At 51.5% G+C, this 14,039-nt stretch overlaps 4 protein-coding genes across 4 annotated transcripts; 3 read left to right on the plus strand and 1 right to left on the minus strand.

The window, feature by feature from the left end:
* Positions 1 to 290: 290 nt before the first annotated feature.
* radE-5 (Efflux pump radE) lies at positions 291 to 2,227 on the minus strand (the record flags this gene model as incomplete). Its single annotated transcript, XM_037324437.1, has 4 exons — positions 291 to 936; positions 989 to 1,562; positions 1,619 to 1,699; positions 1,753 to 2,227. 4 exons carry the CDS (start codon positions 2,225 to 2,227, stop codon positions 291 to 293), a joined length of 1,776 nt encoding a protein of 591 aa, XP_037176103.1.
* A 2,686-nt stretch (positions 2,228 to 4,913) lies between these two features.
* CGCA056_v009191 (uncharacterized protein) lies at positions 4,914 to 6,536 on the plus strand (the record flags this gene model as incomplete). The annotated part of the gene is made up of 1 exon (XM_037324438.1): positions 4,914 to 6,536. The coding sequence occupies one exon, from the start codon at positions 4,914 to 4,916 to the stop codon at positions 6,534 to 6,536; it is 1,623 nt and encodes a 540-aa protein (XP_037176104.1).
* A 664-nt stretch (positions 6,537 to 7,200) lies between these two features.
* Positions 7,201 to 7,936, plus strand: CGCA056_v009192 (Protein PBDC1-like protein; the record flags this gene model as incomplete). The annotated part of the gene is made up of 5 exons (XM_037324439.1): positions 7,201 to 7,260; positions 7,337 to 7,361; positions 7,431 to 7,715; positions 7,785 to 7,821; positions 7,879 to 7,936. 5 exons carry the CDS (start codon positions 7,201 to 7,203, stop codon positions 7,934 to 7,936), a joined length of 465 nt encoding a protein of 154 aa, XP_037176102.1.
* A 1,112-nt stretch (positions 7,937 to 9,048) lies between these two features.
* Positions 9,049 to 13,297, plus strand: ABCB6 (ABC transporter B family member 6; the record flags this gene model as incomplete). Its single annotated transcript, XM_037324440.1, has 3 exons — positions 9,049 to 9,476; positions 9,525 to 10,185; positions 10,241 to 13,297. 3 exons carry the CDS (start codon positions 9,049 to 9,051, stop codon positions 13,295 to 13,297), a joined length of 4,146 nt encoding a protein of 1,381 aa, XP_037176163.1.
* Positions 13,298 to 14,039: the final 742 nt, after the last annotated feature.

Here is a 14,039-nt window from a genome sequence, read left to right on the forward strand (position 1 = left end):
AGACGATGGTGGGCCACGATGCCCTTTGACGCGAGTATGAATTACACAAATGAATAAAGCAGATATCACCTTCCAGTCGTTCGATCTATATTGATATCTTGATCCCAACTATATCATCCAGTCTTGACTGAGTTGCGGAGTAGTCGGAGTCGCAAGGAAGGGATGAACTCACATGGGTGCTCTGTCCAAGTCTGATGTATGGATGCGGAGACCAGTGAAGAACGGCTTTTGACCATTTCAACTTCACATGCAATGTACGTCTCTCGCAGCCATCGAACATTTCCTTAAATTTACAAGTTCTTCACCTCGAAGTTCTTCCGAAGATATTCGCCATACTTTATGATCAAGAACGGCACGGGCACTAAAGCTGCCGCAATGAATCCAAGAACACTGTTTCCCCAACCCACGCCCAAATCCTCATACATCTTCAGACCAGCAAGAGGCAGAACAGCGCCAGCCACGGACCGCACGACTGCATTCGCTGCCAGCGCGGAAGCCGCATAGATGGTAAACGAGTCAACCAGATAAAGCTGCAACGCCATGAAGATGATGAGGTTGCCAACGCCAATGATGGAAGTGCCAAAGATTGGTACGATCCAGTGCACACCGTACTCCGCTGTCCAGCCATAGATGAAGAGGCCTGCGGGAAGGAAAAGGGCGCCGGCCGGAAGCGAAACCAGCCGGTATTCGGGCTTCATTCCCTCGCGAGCTGTTCCAGCTTCGTCTGCGGCTGCATCGGCCTCGGCCGCTTTCTTTTTCACATACTTGTCTGAAGTGATGCTGAAGAATACGACGCCGATCATGGAGCCAACACCTAGACCGAGGAAGGCTAGACCGGCTGTACCGGCGCTAAATTGATACTGAAGCATGAAGACGGACGTAATGGAGGTGAACATGAGGTACAGATATCCGTATACGACGGCGATGTAGAAGCCACTGATACGAAGGGTCAGCCAAGTATCAAGGGGGCGGGTATGGATGGGCCTACAATATTTGAGTGATTGGCGAGAAGGCGATCATTTTGAGAGGTCTAACGATGCCGCGCTTGAAGTAATCGGCTGATGAAAGACCAATGTCAAGCTTCGATCGCAGCATCTTGTTCCCCGTCTCCTTTTGGAGCCGACGAACCTTCTTGTCCAGAATGACGGCCGCATACGTCTCCTTGAGGAAAATGACCATGATGATGCTAATGACGCCTGACACGATCGAGAGTAATCGGAACGTCCAGCGCCACCCCGCGCTTTCACTCAAAAACCCACCAGCAACCGGGCCTACGATCGGACCGAGGAGAGGTCCGATACTGAAGACGGACATGGCGACACCACGCTTCTCCTGACGGATCATGTCGGCGATGGAGCCGCCCCCGTTAGTGATGGGGCACGAGCCGAAGATACCTGCGAATAACCGGAATACGATGAGAGCGTTTAGGGTCGGGGCGAAGGCGGCGCCGATATTGAAGCATATGAAGCAGAAGTTGCAGACATGGTAGACTATCGTGCGGCCGTAGATCTCGCTGAGAGGAGCGCACAGGAGGGGTCCTGCTGCGAAGCCGAGTACGTAGACTGGAACTTTCTGTTGGCCTGATTTCTGCTAATGAGCGAGGGGATTGTTCACTGACCGGAGACGACGAAGGACGCTAGGTAGGGGCTGTCATTTTTAAACTCTTTCATGAGTTCTGGGACACCTGGGGCGAAGATAGCTGTGGCAGAAGAATTAGTTTTCGCTGGAGATAAGGTCGGAGAAGAATCATACATGAAGCAAGGGGGGTGACGAATGTCATGGCACTGATCAGTGTGCATGTCATGACTTTCCTCCAGGTTGGCCAGTTGTATGGGTTTTGAGGATCGTCGTCGCCATCCCACCAAACCACATTGTCGTCCTCTGAACTTTCTCCACCATCCGGCTCGTTTGTTTGAGGGCCCTTCTCAATATCTTCATGTCTATGGTTGCTCGTAGTTGATTTCCGCGCGTCTGATGCCCGTCTGTGTCTTGCTAGGGATCGTCTTCTTTGCTGTTCGCCGCCCTCATCGAGTACATAGCCCAGACTAGAGGGGATATCGGCGTCGTGACCTTCTGCGTAGGCCTCTGCTGTCTTCTCTTCTCTTGTGGGCTCACGTTTCAGTAAGTGAGGTGGTCCAGGGTCCTCGTTGTCACGTTCAGTCTCTCGAGTTGATGCGCGGTCATCTGTTGTGTGGCCAGTCTCCTTTTCTGATGGATCTGAAGGCATATCTTAAGAGGTCTACCGAGCTGACAGTGAGTATTAATACTGATTTATGTGGTTTGAGGACTTCTAGATGTGTATCGAACGGAATAAAGAGTGTTTGTATATGCATGCTATGCGATCCGTCCCGAGCCTTGGCAACTCGTTACGCTATCCACACGCGCTTGGTTTGACCCTCACCTGCTGAGGATTCATACGATAGGCTCGCATACGCAGAGAGGGAGTTTGAAGTGATAGCTTGGATTAACTTACAAATGGTTCAAGTCCAGCATACAAATCTGTAGCAAATGCAAAGTAGCTGATCAAATATCACCGCCGAGCTCGAATCTGACACACAAAATATGTAGTGATGGTGAAAATCAAAAGAGGTTCTGGAGGTCAAACGACGGGCAGTCAAGCTATGAATGAGTTAGGTTTAATGAGACCCATGGGTATCGAGCAATCGATGAAAATAGAGTGGCCTGACAAGTTCAGAGCAAGGGCAATCGCCGGACAACAGTGAACAGAATGTGAAGCAAACCGGAAGAAAGACAGTCAACGGGGCTTAGGGTCATACAGCACCTCTCCCACTCTTTAAGGGAATGATCCAAGCCTTTCTCGGGTTCTCGCTCCCATCATGCAGCCCCCATCCCATCTGCGCGAACCGTTGAGATGGGATTGAGCAGTGTCATACGTATTGACCAGCGGAACCTGATCACACCACCAACTGAGCACCGTACCATCAAGCTAGTCGGCCTCCCTGACTAGATCGGCGGGGAGAAGAGAGGGGAAAGGGAAGTCTGGGGTCTAGCGCAAAGATACGGCAGCTACAACTGTTAAATCCGCCCCGAAACCCGTGCGGTTAAGGCTGGTCCGTTGGTTTGGAGTAATTGGAACTTCTGCACGGTTTTTACGCGAGGCAACGAACCAATCTTGTTGCCGCCAAGAGCTCTCTGCCGCCAAGACATCGGGGTGAGTCGGCCGATTCTGCGCCGTTGCAAGTCGTTGTGTCTCGGCGCCCGATTTTCTTGGTGAGATCTCTCCCGCCCTGTGTCGTGGTCGGCTCGCATTTCCTGCCATCCACCCTACCTGCGATGTAACGTATAAGACGGAGCTGGTGCGGCAACGAATGAGAGCGAATGTTTCAAGGCCGGCTATCTCCGGTCATTTCGCTAAAGCCGTTGACCCGAATCATTGCTTCTCAGCAAGGGATTGAACCCCTGCAGCTGTGAATGCTCCCTCATACGAAAATGGGCACGGCAGCAAGCGCGTGATTCTAGACACATGTAATCTGAGTAAGGGGTTCATCTGAAGATAAGAAAACGCCTTTTAGACTTTCGGTTCTGCAAGACATGGGTAAGGGCATATGAGGAGGGCTATCATGTCTTGCAATTACCTGTGCTGCCAAAAACGGCGTATGAGGCCGGCTCCGTGTATCGGGGCCGATGTCCCACTTATCGCCGAAGAACAACGGGATCCATGTGTCAATACCACTACCGGAAACTTCGCGAACAATGGCCCAGATCAAGAAACCAAGTCTTCCGTTTCAGTTAAAGAATTGAAGCCAACTGATTATTGAGTAACCCATGAGGACGGGGGATAAGTTGTCCCTATCGTTATGTTTCTCCATCGTCTCCGTCGTCTTCATCGTCCTCATTCTCGTCTTCACTTAATAATGGTCCTCAAAGATCTGCCCAAAAGAGAAAAAAAAAAAAAAAGAAAAAATTATTCAAGAGGTCATCTACAGGGGCCTAAAGCGCTAATATTCTGTAAAAGGCCAAGCTGAATATCGTGTCGTCTTCGCAGAGTCAGAAGCCACAGACCCCTGCGTGGAGGGGCTTTATGGGACCGCTCATTCCTCACCCATCAACATCCCAAGTCTCGTCTGACCAAGGCCTTATTAGCGGTGAAACAACGAAGTTTACAGTAATGATTAATGGGAGATAACGAGGTAAGAATAACAATGGCTCAAGAACACAAGGATAAGAGGACGTCGCACATTTCTCGTAACCCCATCTCGAGGTACACAGCCAGCAAGACCGACTCCAGTACGAGGGTAGCTCTTTTGAGGATCACATAGAGTTATACTACCCGATGGACAATTTTGCAAGGGAGTGAAGCGGAAATGAGGTTAGATGAAGCCTGGAGGATAGCGAAAAGTTTACTCGAATGAGAAGAACACTGACCTTCAGATGAAAAGAGGCGGCGGTGACAGCCGTGACGGCAACCACATCAAGAAGGTGCAATTCAGTCGAAGCATGTATGGAATTTCTCAAAATTCACCAGGTCGGTCGCAAAGAAAGTCAGGCGCTTTCTTTCACCTCACTTGACGCACCGCCAAAGGCAGAATTTTGATCGATGCTACCACAAACAATCCTCACTTGAGGTACCTACCTGCCTCATTGACCAGGACATAAAACGCTCCCACAAAGCCGCTCTTCTTGGTTTCACCACCCAAACAATCTTCAGTTCGGCAAGAAAAAGGAACCCGTCAACTCAAAGAAATCGAAGGGAAAAAGCACCCCGTCAAAGAAGCGCCGAGAGTCTCGTCTAGGAACATCACAAGAGCTTCTGCCTCAAGACACCACAAGTATGCCTCACTTTCCTCCGCCAGGAGAGGCTGAATGCTCAACGCCTCGAAATTTCTCGTGATGATGCTGACTCGATGGCAGTGGATGAACCGACGCTGAAGAATAGGGGATCACTGCCTCAGATGAGCCACATCTCGACGCCTTTGCCTCATCCTTTCCCCGCCGCACTGCCTCCCAAGGCAGCCCGCAGGTTGATGGAACCCCCCAAATCAGGATGGCCAGATGCACCACGCAAGAACTTACCTCCCTGGGACCGAGTCGTTGACATCGTCTACCACAAGTACCGTCGCGGAAAGAGGCCCAACGTGGAAGATTTCGCCTTCGATCAGTCCGTCGCCATGTTCTTCGCTGAGCGCGGTCGAGCCCCTGACCTGGATCCCGTATCGCCATTCTTCAGACTGCCCGCTATAGCCCGCTTCAAGATCTGTCAAGATGTGATCATAAGCCACAGCTCGGAGCTCCCGATCTCTCTCACCAACAGTCGCTCGACGAGAGAAGTCTGGAAGGACGACGAGTTCACCTCTCTTGCTAGCGCCATGGAGCCTTTGCAATCGTACTTGCAAGTCTCTTTTGCTCTCCGCGCCGACATGATGGTTTCCTTTTTGATGACCGAGAGATTCCATGTCACGTACTCTCCGTTCGTCAACGCGTACTTCGACCCCCTGGCCACGCTGTGGTACAACAGATATGGTGCTTTCATGCAAGACATCATTCTCGAGCTCGACATGACGCGATTTGGCTTCGGCCCCGGCAAGCAGGCTTACAAGCTTCGTGCAGGAACGATAAAACTTGACACCCTAATCAAGTTATTCGTCGAGACACAGCTAAAGCGCTCTTCGTCGCTCAAGAGCCTCGTGCTTCTTTGTCGAAGGTTTTACGGCCAGCGCCCAAAGATTTGCGCTCCGTTGGGTGCTGCCAACTCGACGCCGGACGACCTGATCGAGGTAGATGAACCAGAGGGTTCTCTGGCGGTGCAGAAGGTGGACGACGCCGTGTACTACTGCCCGGACGAGGAGCTCAAGGTTTGTGAGCCGCTGGTGCGAATGGAGTGGATGATCGACTCGATGCGTCTGGCTGGCTTCAGCAATAAGTACACGCACTCCCTGATCCGTCGAATTTTTCCGATTCCCGACGATGCAGACTGCCTCAAGCACCATTCTTACAGAGTTGCGCCATCCTCAGTGTGGCCGCGGATACCTGGACAGTCTTCTTGGATCGATGCAGGACGTGGAAAGTTGAAACTCGACGACCACTCGAGGGAGTATCTTCGCGGTCTTTACTCTCCCGAGGGCGCAATTCAGCTGCCGCCACCCTACTTTGACCCGGTCACCGGCCACATGTCGATGCGCCCGCCCAGTGAATACATTGAAGAACCATCTGCTGCTTACGACATGTATGACCGACCCGAGACCAGAATGACCACTTCTGGAAAGAGTATCAAGAGCTGTTCGACTCCTTCTGACGCCGGTAGCCTGGAGCGGAGAGTGCAGGGGGTCATGAACAAGCTTCGGAGCATGTCCCGATCAAGCCGTGGGACTGAGGCAAGATCCTCGCTGGAACAACACCTGCTTGATCGAGAGTCATTCGAGAGAACACCATTCGAGGCGAGGTCTGCGTGTTCCGATGGCTACAGACGCAGCCCCGTCGGACAGGTCTACATGGGAGGTGATGGCACGAACATCACAGTTCAAAGACCAAGGAGCGAGAGAGCCTCCAGTATGGCCAGCAAGTCCCAGACGTACTGATGTGAAGCGTGGGTGAATATCGAGAAACAGCATCCATCAAGGAGGATTGGGCGAAGGGAGTTTTGGAGTTGGAGGTCGTGACAAGGTTGGAATTTTGACGATTAGGAATGAGTCTCACCTCGGTGAACCTTCGGTGAGGAAACTTTTGTGAGGTGAAGGGGATGTGGATACCCGATTACGTATTTGTAGGATACCTTGCAGCACAGTGTATTGACGTCAGTGCACCTTGCGCGCTGAGCAAAAAAAGAAAAGAAAAAAGGATGTGCATAGAAAACGCCTCAGTGACCTTCAGAGAGCATGTTGTAGCATATCTTTTGGGGCCCATCCGTGGAAATCTCACAATCTTGCGGAAACCAGAAGATTTAAGATATCTTGGCTTGGCTAGTAGGGTGAAGGAAGATCCTGTCGTAATCAATTTCTTCATAAAAGAAAGTAATTGGGAAGAGAAAAGAAAATTGGGGTATATCCATAAGGCACCTAAAGCAGGGAAACCCCGCGGTTGTGCTGTGCGGTGCTTTGATCTTATCGGGCTGCGAGTACCCCACCATCAATCTTCAAAGCTTTGCCAAACAAACTAGCCCACGAACCTCTCCTTGCGCCCGATTGAATCTGCCTACGTACAAGCCGTATCATCCGACACAAACCCGTCGCGAAAGATATCAAGATGTCTATGCAACAGGTTCCCAACAACTTCAACGCCGAGGAGGCTGACAACCTCGAGGATGTAAGCCCTCAATCCACGGACATTCATTCCCCAGATCAAATAAGCGATGCGCTGACTCCTCTGCTCTCATGGTCAGATCGAGAAGCAGTTCGCGGTCAAGGGTACGTAAACCCACGTTGTAAATGCACTCCGAGTGAGAAAGAAACAAGCTAATTCGCTCCTCTCCGCAGTCGTCCAGCACATGGAAACATACTGGAAAATCCTTGAGAAGGTCAAGGGCTCTTCACTGCGCCTAACCAAGATCGACGACGAGATCTACGAGCACCTCGAGACGGACTTCCCCGAGTTCGACCCCGCCGCGACCATCAACGAGGATGAGATGAAGAGCAAGAACGGCAAGGAGCGCTGGAGGAAGTTCATGATGGCCTACGAGAAGAGGGTTGACGACTACAACTTCGGCACAATGGTTCGCTCCAAGCCTGATGTCGAGTACGGCCAGCACGACGTCATTTTCGGTAGGTCTCTTCGCAGACGCTGTCTGCGCTGTCTGAGTGCTGGAGGGCATAAGTTGACTAGAGATTCAGTGCCGCGCATGCAGTTCTACGCCATTGAGATTGCCAGGTAGGATCAGCCAACCCATTTTACCCTACCAAAGCCAAGGCTGACAGTTTATCTCAGAAACCGCAAGGGTCTGAACGACTGGATCTACGAGAAGGCTCAAGCAGGCAAGGCCTAAAGTGCGTTCCGAACAATATCAATTTGTCAGGCTATTGCAAGCATCCGAGTGAATGAGCCGTCAAGATGTTGAGCCACCTTTGTGGCCAACGCATTGCAAGCGAAGGGGATCCTGTCAGTCGCCTCAGATGGGTATCACGAGGCGTTTTCTGGTCTCTTAGAAATGAATTATGAGGGAAGAACCGAGAGCCGGTCGCTGACTGCATAGCATCGCACTCGGCTCTGGATCGCTGCCATGAATTGGAGTTTCGCTCATATACAGCGTACGGCGGATGGGACGCATCCCGTCCAAGCCTCGTTTTTCACTCTCGACCTTCTCGGTCAAGTTTTACGTCAAGCAAATATCAACAAGAATCTTTCATATTCGATGCTGCTCTTTGCAATTGTGACGACACAATACATTGTGTTTTCGGCGCTCTTTCACGACGGGGGATGCCACTTGCGTACAAGACACGGCTTGAGAAGTTTGTGCATCAAAGAACTCTCTGCAAGGCTGATACGAGTTCGAGAAACTTCTGTAAAGGTCATCATTCATGGTTCTGTCTTTGATTCAAAGATTTCCGAAACTCAGGACTGCCTCCCTGGCTTTCAAGAACATTGAACAAGACCCCAGCTCTCTAAAAGACATGTTAATGGTCTAATGCTATTGCTACTGATCGCGGAGAGTTCCTTTGATTCGTTTCCTCTTTCATTCCCAAATCCTACTTTCGTTGCCCTTGTCATGGACTCGGAGATTCACAACAAAGAATGCCTACAATGCAGCTTCTTACCTACGATTCAGAATGACAGCCGAGTGCTACTTCAAGAGGATACGCTTGTACATAGGCACACAGGCACACCTAGCTGGAGTCCACGATGCAGATATCGTCCAGCCACAAAGAAAGTAGCAGGCACCATATGCGCATCTTCTCCCTCCAGCAACCCACATCGAGAATCACTACCCTCGAGGGTAGCACCGACTCGCCATGCTCCTCAAGACCCGCCCAGGTCTTTTCTGCCTGTTCTTCCAGTGACTCTTTCCTTCTAAGCTCTATCTAGAGATTTCTCTCTTCCATCATCTCTGGCGCCCCCAAAATCCTGCATTTCCCTAGGCCACAGGACAATCCCATCGCCATGGATCAGGATCCCGATTCACAGCCCCGGAAAACGGCTACCTGGAAGCATCTCTTCACTTTTACGGAGTGGAAGCACTTTTCAATCCTGGTTCTTGCTGTCGTAGCTGCCTGCATTTGCGCTGCAGTGAAGACAGGGTACGCGCTCATCCTCGGTCAAATTTTCCAGGTCATCGCAGACTACGGCAGTGGCATCTTGGACGACGCCGACGCTTTATCCCAGACGTCAAGATGGTGCGTTATCCTCTGCTGCGTCGGATTAGGAGCACTGGGTGCCAACGCCTCACTCATGTCGTCTTGGATCCTCTTTGGCGAGTTCCAGGCTAGACAGGCTAGACAGAACATATTTCAGGATCTTCTGCATCAGAGAATGTCATGGTATGATTGCCAGGCCGATGGAACGCCTAGTATTCTTGTGCGGGTCGAATCGTGAGTCGTCATCCCGTGAAGCTCCTGCTCCTTGCTGACATCAACTAGACAAATCCGCGATCTACAGATGGCAACGTCTCAAGTCTTCGGTTTCTTGCTTACAGACATCTTCTCATCCATTGCCTGCATCACTGTGGCTTTCGCACTTTCTGCGAAGCTGACTCTTTTCTTGATTATGACGGCGCCCATGTCTGCGGCCGTCATGTATGTGGTAAACCGCAAGCTGGGTCCCGCGATCGAAAAGCAACGGCAGCATCTCGATGACGCTTCTAAGCAAGTCAACGCCTCAGTCAGCGGTATCAACCTGGTCAAGATTTATAACGGCTTCAACCAAGAGGTGTGGCAGTATCACAACACCATCAAAGCCTCGAAGGAGCAGCGCATGATTCAGGCTCATTGCAATGCAATTCAAATTTCTTATATGCAATGTTGGATTTCTTGTCTCTTCGTGGGCGGCTTTTGGGTCGGTCTTTGGCTGGTGACGCTCGGCGCCAACGCAGGACAGATTCTTACGACTTTCTACGCGACTTTGACGGCTTTTCAAGGAATAGCGAATGTCATCCCTCAATGGCTCATCCTCGTCAAGGGTATGTCCGCCGGCCAGCATCTCAAGCAGACGACAGGAATCTCTCCCGATAGACGACCGCAGAGAGCGAGCCAGGCCTTGGTCACCCCGGAGACCTGTCATGGAGATATCAAAGTCAAGGAGGTAAAAACGAAGTTCCCTCAGAACCATATCATGGGTATTTAAGTAACATCTTCAGGTGACCTTTGCATACTCGTCGAACCCTCAACACATGATATTCAGCAGAGTTTCGCTTCACTTTCCCGCTGGACAGACATGCTTCGTTGTCGGCAAGAGTGGCTCCGGAAAAAGCACTCTCGGCAGCCTCCTGGTCAACTTCTACGACACCTGGTACGGAGATATACTTGTCGACGGCCGTAACATTGGCACACTGGATAAAGAATGGCTCCGCAGGAATGTCACCCTGGTCCAGCAGTCTAGTGTCATCTTTCAAGGCAGCCTTCGCGACAACGTTACCCTCGGTCACCCTGCACCCAACTTCGTCTCCATGGAAGAAGTTAAGCAAGCCTGTGACATGGCACTTCTGCAGTCTACGATAGCAACCTTGGACCAGGGTCTAGACACGTTGATCGACTCCGTCGGCAGCGGTCTTAGCGGTGGCCAGAAGCAGCGTCTTGCCATTGCGCGAGCCAGGGTCAGAGATCCTCCGGTTCTCATTCTTGACGAGGCCACTAGTGGACTAGATCAATCCACCAAGCAACTCGTCATGGAGGCGGTTCGCTGCTGGCGAAAAGACAAGACGACAATCATCATCACCCACGACTTGTCTCAGATTGCGGACAACGACTTCGTCTACGTCTTGGAAAATAGAGAGGTCATCCAGCAAGGCACTCGGAAAACATTGTCAAGAGCCCGAGATGGCCTATTTGCACGAATGAATTCAGGACGAAACGAAACTTGCATGGAGATGAGTCCAGAGCAGGCCGATATGTCAATGGGTGAAGTCAACGATGAAATGACAGAGTCCCAGATTCAGCACATCCCCATTGGAATCGAAGGGTTGCACTCTTTCAGAGACTCTCGCCAGGCTCGCGCTACCAAGAGATCTACTTGGCGCAACTCCATGGAGCTCACCTCCGCCTACACAAGCAAATGGGGTATGAATGCAACACGTCCAAACTCGTTGACTGGGTTCAGTAGGGCTCTACCTCTTTCGGAGAGCGCTGATATTTCGACCGAATGGGAGAGTATCAGAGGTTCTTTCTACGACCAGGCCCCCTCCCATCACGATTCTGTCCAAGCCCCGAACTGGTCAAGCATAGCCGCCGTTCAGATCGCAAGCGACGCCACACGGAACTCTCGCGCATGTTCAACTCGAGTACATCGCCAACCAAGTGCAACCCAGTTCGTCACCTCTGGCGATGCCGAAAGTCATGGCACCCAAGACCTTGGCCAGGAGACAAACATGGAGGTAGCCAAGCCTTCATGCACCAATGTCGTGCCCCTCAGTTCTGTCCTTCGCAGTGTTTGGCCAAACTTGTCAGGCAAAGACAGGTCCAGACTTATTGTTGGTCTCTTTTCCTGCGTCATCGCCGCTGGATGCAATCCTGCTTTCTCCTACTGCTTCGCTCGACTCCTTGCCACTTTCTGGGAGGATGGGAATAGACTGGCTGCCAGCAAGGAGTGGGTCATCTACATGATCATCATTGCAGTCATCAGTGGTGCTTCGATGTACCTTGAGCGATATGCCATGGAGGCTGTTGCTCAAGCCTGGATCTGCTCCCTTCGCCTCGAGGGACTGAAGCGCATCCTTCAGCAGCCAAAAGCATGGTTCGACGGAGACACGAACTCCGCGCGGCGCATCAGCGAGTCTCTAGACCACGATGCAGATGAGATGAGAAACTTGGTTTCTCGCTTTGTACCAATTGTCCTGATGGTGACTGTCATGGTCGCGGTCTCGACACTCTGGGCTCTGACAATCTCTTGGAAGCTGACGCTTGTAGCCATCGCCACGACACCAATCATCCTGGCAACCGTCAAGATCCTTGCTTTCACCAGCGCCAATTGGGATCTGACTTGCGATGAAGCCGTGAGCAAAACGGCATCTTTCGTGAGAGATGTCCTCATCAATATCCGCGTCACCCGAGCCTTTACGTTAGAGAAGCACTTCAGTCAGCGGCACGCCAAGTATATCCGGACGATTTACGACTTCGGAAGTGAAAGAGGTTGGAGAATAGGCGCGCTCTTTGGTCTCAACCAATCCATGAACTACTTCGTCATTGCCCTCGTCTTCTACTACGGCATCTACCTCTCGGCTGATCAGACCGAACTGCCGCCCGCCAGCCTTCAGCAAGTCGTCAATCTTCTCCTTTTCTGCGTCGGCCAGGCAGGCTCAATGGTCAACTACATTCCGCAACTCTCAGTCTCGCAAGCCGCCGCATCACGCATGATCCGTCTTGCTACCTTGCCATTCGAGAAATCCGAGGCAGACGATCCCCGAGTTCTCAGCACCCTGTTTCCAATCAATATGCGCAACCTCGAGTTCTCATACCCATCGCGCCCCGAGCATCAAGTTTTGCACAACATTTCTCTGCAACTTGACCAAGGAACTTACGTAGCAATAGTCGGTCCTTCAGGATGCGGCAAGAGTACCATTCTTTCTCTACTCCTGGGAATTTATCAGCCATCTCGATCGAACTCTGCCGGCCAAACCCAGATGGCTCGTTTGACCTACGCAGGAGTCGAGTTCAACCGAATCAACAAATCTCAACTTTGCTCTCTCGTCTCTTACGTGCCGCAGACGCCGTTCCTCTTCCCAACCTCGGTCTCGGAGAACATCGTCTATGGCCTTGCAGATGCATCAGACCTGCGCCATCCCAACAACTTGCAAAGAGCTGCCCAGGCCGCGGGCATCCACGACTTCATCATCTCACTCCCTCAAGGTTACAATACGATGATCGGCGATGGTGGACAAAACTTATCTGGAGGTCAGGCCCAACGCATCTGTATTGCAAGAGCCATCGTCAGAAGACCACGTCTATTGATCATGGACGAGCCCACTAGCGCGCTGGATGGACAAACTGCGGATTTCATCAGACAGACTATCGGAAGAGTGTTGAAGGATCAGGTAAACGGCGGTACGAGTGTCATCGTTGCCACACACAACAGAGAAATGATGCGCATGGCTGATCGCATCATTGTTATGGAAGAGGGTCAAGTGGTCGAGGAGGGCGGATACGATGAGCTGCAGCTCAGGGGTAGTGTGTTTTCCAGACTCATTGAGGAAGACCTCTAGATAGAGCCAAGAGTCTTTTGCAACTTGCAACTTGTGTGTATATACAGTTTATAGTCAACATCACTCCCGTCCAATGTGTTCCCCTTGCCAAGATGTGTTTCTGGAAGCTTTCCTTCTGTACATCCCCATCTTCTGATGCATTCAGAGAACCTACGTCCGCAAAGCACCGCCCCCTTTGTCGCATACAGTTCACAGCCGCACATAACTCAACGCAGTCTAGCCTCTACATCGTGATGAGTCGCCCACCTCAGTCCTCGCCCTCATCGGCCAATGACACGTCCTTCAACCACCCACCCATCCCCCACGCTCAAGAGGCCCTAGAAGATGTTTTTTCCTTCCTCTTCCGCCACTTGAAGAAGGAAAGAGCAGGGTAGTTACCGCTTGAGCAGCTTCCTCGAGGACTGAAGACGCGCGCCTGACCGCTCCGGCTTTTCATCCCAAGCTATTGAAGCGAGAGACGAGACGCGGCAGAACGCCTGGGTTGAATAATATTCACCGACCCTGCCTGAGAAGCAAACTTTTCTTCCTCCCAACCCATCCTCACTCGCTTTACCATCGACACTTCCCCATCCTGTCTTCTCTCCTTTGCGTCGCTACATTCGCTATCTGTGAGCGAGATCAGCTAGCTCTCACTCTGAGTTTGACCATATCCTGTCGAGCTGTCTCCTTTTCAACAGTTCTGAGGCTTCCAATATTACCTGCGAGTTCCAATTTTTCACGGACTCGTCCTTCACTTTACAAT

This window comes from Colletotrichum aenigma (genome assembly GCF_013390185.1).
Source record: "Colletotrichum aenigma strain Cg56 chromosome Unknown KSG_Cg56_contig06, whole genome shotgun sequence".
Classification (NCBI taxonomy): domain Eukaryota; kingdom Fungi; phylum Ascomycota; class Sordariomycetes; order Glomerellales; family Glomerellaceae; genus Colletotrichum; species Colletotrichum aenigma.